General features: G+C 44.2%; 1 protein-coding gene across 2 annotated transcripts; it reads left to right on the top strand.

The window, feature by feature from the left end:
- Positions 1-688: 688 nt before the first annotated feature.
- LOC123991114 (tubulin beta-5 chain-like) lies at positions 689-4029 on the top strand. Of its 2 annotated transcripts, none has more exons than XM_046292331.1 (4): positions 689-828; positions 1329-1437; positions 2014-2124; positions 2850-4029. In XM_046292331.1, exons 1-4 carry the CDS (start codon positions 772-774, stop codon positions 3911-3913), a joined length of 1341 nt encoding a protein of 446 aa, XP_046148287.1. In that variant the 5' UTR covers positions 689-771; the 3' UTR covers positions 3914-4029. The 2 variants fall into 2 exon arrangements, with proteins under 2 accessions (XP_046148287.1, XP_046148288.1); XM_046292332.1 differs by having other exon boundaries at positions 694-828; positions 1329-1441.
- The last annotated feature ends 252 nt before the right edge of the window (positions 4030-4281 follow it).

The raw sequence follows: 4281 nt of genomic DNA, 5'->3' as shown, positions 1-4281 counted from the left end.
GGCTATCTACTCTGATTTCAGAGCACTCTCCTCTGAGTGTGCCAGAGGCGAGCAGAATAACTGATTAATTTCTGATGAATTTTTTGAATGTAGCCGGTGTCAGTAAACGTTGGCAAAAAAAGCGTAAATTGTTGACAGCAGCACAGTTGCAGTCACAAGCACTCTGGATAACATAAAAATAGCCTTACAAGCTCTGCTAAGGCGAGTAAAATGGTCAGTGAGCTGTTCTCTCATTTGTGTCTGGAGGTAGCTAGCAAACTAGACAATGTTAGCCAATTAGCTTGGGCGCTTGACTGTTGTTGTTAGGACAGAACGCTCTGATCAACCTTAAAGTAATTGGTGGGGCTAAAGCTTAAGAGGGTGTGAACGATGCTGAATGGGTGTAGACAAAGAGCTCTCCAGTAGGTACCAAAAATTCAAAGGACATTTTCTCAAATGTGAGGTTACAAGTTCATCAACTTTCAAAGCAGAATTACTTTCCCATTGTTCCTCAAAGGCAGTGTATGATATACCATTGTGTAGCTCTGTATCTCTGCTTTTATCCAATGTAAAAAAAACACCATTTTAAATTTGACTAGTAAGACAGAATCAAGGTGGTCGGTCACATTTGAGTGTCCCGGATTTACGTTTACTATGTTACGTCTTGTCTGAGACCATACTAAACCTTATTGCACAGCTGGCATGTCATTCTCTTGTACTTTTGAGCAGAGGAGAAGACCGGAATTGAGCTCTTACAAATCAGTTGAGTTTAACCGGGCGCACACCGCGAGAATGAGAGAAATAGTTCACATACAAGCCGGACAATGTGGGAATCAGATTGGCACCAAGGCAAGTAAAGATCGTTTAAACGGAATGCCTTTATAATTTGAATAAAACAACACAATGAATGTTTGATATGTTGTGGGTGAGGGGGACGCTTACCTTTATAAGGCAGTCAGCACACGGGTTTCGTGCGTCTTATTTTGGCTGTCGCCACATTTTCTAAAGCTTTTGTGTCAAATTATAGGCTAATTATACTGGTGTATGTAGCCTAACAATTCAAAATTCATGCTGTAGGCCCAACTACTTTAACTCTGGAAAATGTATTTTGCCATTGCTTAATTCAAATTATGTTTAGCCTATATAAACTTGATAACGGTCCCTAGCGTGCTGTAAGGGAGTGGCATGACATTCCAGCTGTGCATGTCCATTTCAGCAGCTTCAGTTGCAAATAAAATCGACGACGCACAATGTTCAATCGTTGTTTTTTCATGGGGTGTTGATAACTTGTTGGAGATTTAATTGTAAGCATAGCCTGTTTTCTTCTCCATTCTGATAACTCGGGACAGTTTTGGGAAATTATCAGCGATGAACACGGAATCGATCCGGCAGGAAACTATGTGGGTGACTCATCACTTCAAATCGACAGGATTAATGTGTATTACAACGAAGCGTCCTGTAAGTGAGTCTGTGTCTGTGCTTCAATTAATCATTATGTTTCCAAGTTGTTACACTCACCTTACCTCACCATCACTCAAAATAAATATTGGTTCTCCTCATCACTCAAAAGCAATATTGGTCCCAACTTTTAGCATTCATAGCATTCTTCATAAGAAAAGTAATGGGCTACTACATACAGGTCTTTACATATGGTGCTTTGCAAAATTGCCATAACCCCCTTTGCCACCCTTTATATAGCATGACAAGCATACATTATTTCTGAAGCATCTACAGTACACACCTTATACAGTATATAGAGGCCTTATAAAGAAGGGATGTTTTCATTCAGCCTTCAAATTTATTGTTAGTTTTAAGGACTGGAATATTCAATGCTAATGAGAGATTGAAAAGGAATATTGTATCATGTTGTTGGCAATTCCTAAGGTCTAAAATAAGGAATGTGTTTTAGGTATAGTTCAAAGTAGGCCTACTTGACAAATCCTTGCTTGTGAAACAGACTGGTACAATACCCTGCACTCAGGTAAATGTGAAATATATTCCCATCTGTATGGGGGTCTGTTTGTTTTTTTGCAGCACACAAGTATGTTCCCAGAGCAGTCCTTGTGGACTTGGAACCTGGGACCATGGACAGTGTCCGGTCAGGGACCTTTGGACAGCTATTCAGACCTGACAACTTTATCTTCGGTAAGTGGGCATTGTAGCACATTATTTAAAGCCAACTGCTATAATGCATAATTATTCAATATTATTGGTATCTATGAGCATTTATAACATCTTGTTATATGGTATATTTTTTCTCTGTAGCAAAACATTATACATTTTTTAATTCAAAATTACTGTTTAAGCTCGCTTGACTGGGAAATGTGTGAGGAAAACATGTATGTGAAGGCTGTTAAACTGGGATCCTCAGCAGACATAATTAACCAAAGATATCATGCCAGTCCTTGTGGTAGATTGACAATCACTTGTTGTGTCTGGTAGAAACCGAAGATATGACTCTAACCTACACATATGATTGTCATAAAAAAACTAATCAACACACATCATAATCCATATGATGCCGTTTTCATTAGGGCACACAACAGAAAACATCAAAAAGAATTCTGCAATTGAAAACTAAAATTCAAGTCAAGGAAATCCCAAGTCTGATTTATGATGATACTTTATGTCACAGTTGACTTCCTTACACACTACGAGACAGATTCCTCAGGGTTACACATGGACTCTCCCACCTCACCTAACACACACACACATTTGTGCACTCTCCTCAAACTAGACTGGATGATAAATGGCTCACAATTGGCTCGTGTGTTGGGGGTAGTGGGGGGTGGATTTGGGGTTACTGGAGGGATGGAGTGTATGACTTCACTGACAATTTTCCTCCCTTTTTGTTTTTACTGCCCTTGCAGGGCAGACAGGAGCAGGGAACAACTGGGCCAAGGGCCACTACACTGAGGGAGCAGAGCTAGTTGACTCTGTGCTGGATGTAGTGAGGAAGGAGTGCGAGAACTGCGACTGCCTCCAGGGCTTCCAGCTAACCCACTCCCTGGGTGGGGGCACAGGCTCGGGCATGGGCACCCTGCTCATCAGCAAGATCCGCGAGGAGTACCCCGACCGCATCATGAACACGTTCAGCGTCATGCCCTCTCCCAAGGTGTCGGATACGGTGGTTGAACCGTACAATGCCACCCTCTCTGTGCACCAGCTGGTGGAGAACACGGACGAGACATACTGCATTGACAACGAGGCACTCTACGACATCTGCCTCCGTACCCTGAAACTGACCATGCCCACTTACGGAGACCTCAACCATCTGGTGTCGGCCACCATGAGCGGCGTGACCACCTCACTGCGGTTCCCCGGTCAGCTCAACGCCGACCTTCGCAAACTGGCCGTCAACATGGTGCCCTTCCCCCGCCTGCACTTCTTCATGCCTGGCTTTGCACCGTTAACCGCCCGAGGGAGCCAGCAGTACCGCACCCTGACGGTGCCGGAACTCACCCAGCAGATGTTCGATGCCCGCAACATGATGGCGGCGTGCGACCCACATCACGGCCGCTACCTCACCGTGGCCACTGTATTCCGCGGGCCCATGTCCATGAAGGAGGTGGATGAGCAGATGCTGGCCATCCAGAACAAGAACAGCAGCTACTTCGTGGAGTGGATCCCCAACAACGTCAAGGTGGCCGTGTGTGACATCGCACCCCGCGGCCTCAAGATGGCCTCCACATTCATCGGCAACAGTACAGCCATCCAGGAGCTGTTCAAGCGCGTCTCGGAGCAGTTCTCGGCCATGTTCCGCCGCAAGGCCTTTCTGCACTGGTTCACCGGGGAGGGCATGGACGAGATGGAGTTCAGTGAGGCAGAGAGCAACATGAACGACCTAGTGTCTGAGTACCAACAGTACCAGGAGGCCACGTCCAATGACGGGGAAGAGACATTTGACGATGAGGAAGAAGAGCTCAATGAGTAAGGAGAATGTGGACAGAATTTGTTTTGAAGTGTACTGTTTTGAAATGTGACGTTTTTTTTTATGTCCGGAGGTCACGGAAGCAGTGGTGGAAATAAAACGTTTTAAAGGCTTTGAAACAAATGTGTTAAGTTTTCATCTCGGGGTGCTTTGTGATATGTTGTGTATTTTCAAATCCGTATGTACTTTTCTCAATTCATGTTGGTTGTGGGCATGTTATGTTTGATGGTTGCTGCGTATTTGATTAGCACATTGGGAGGCTGATTTGCAAAGCTTCTGCTCTAGTCTCGTTCAAAGGGGATGGAAGACAAAAACAAAGGCAAAACATGAAACTGTCTTTCATTAATATCCATCTTTCTTTTGGCTTCTAC

This window comes from Oncorhynchus gorbuscha, linkage group LG12 (assembly GCF_021184085.1).
Source record: "Oncorhynchus gorbuscha isolate QuinsamMale2020 ecotype Even-year linkage group LG12, OgorEven_v1.0, whole genome shotgun sequence".
Lineage (NCBI taxonomy): Eukaryota > Metazoa > Chordata > Actinopteri > Salmoniformes > Salmonidae > Oncorhynchus > Oncorhynchus gorbuscha.
This window is presented reverse-complemented; position numbering and strand designations above follow the sequence as displayed.

Excerpts from the sequence above, each read along its gene's own strand:
- LOC123991114 (XM_046292331.1), top strand. The coding sequence starts at position 772 with ATGAGAGAAATAGTTCACATACAAGCCGGACAATGTGGGAATCAGATT. Across the intron at positions 1,438-2,013 it reads GTATTACAACGAAGCGTCCT|CACACAAGTATGTTCCCAGA; the intron begins GTAAGTGAGTCT and ends GTTTTTTTGCAG. Across the intron at positions 2,125-2,849 it reads ACCTGACAACTTTATCTTCG|GGCAGACAGGAGCAGGGAAC; the intron begins GTAAGTGGGCAT and ends CTGCCCTTGCAG.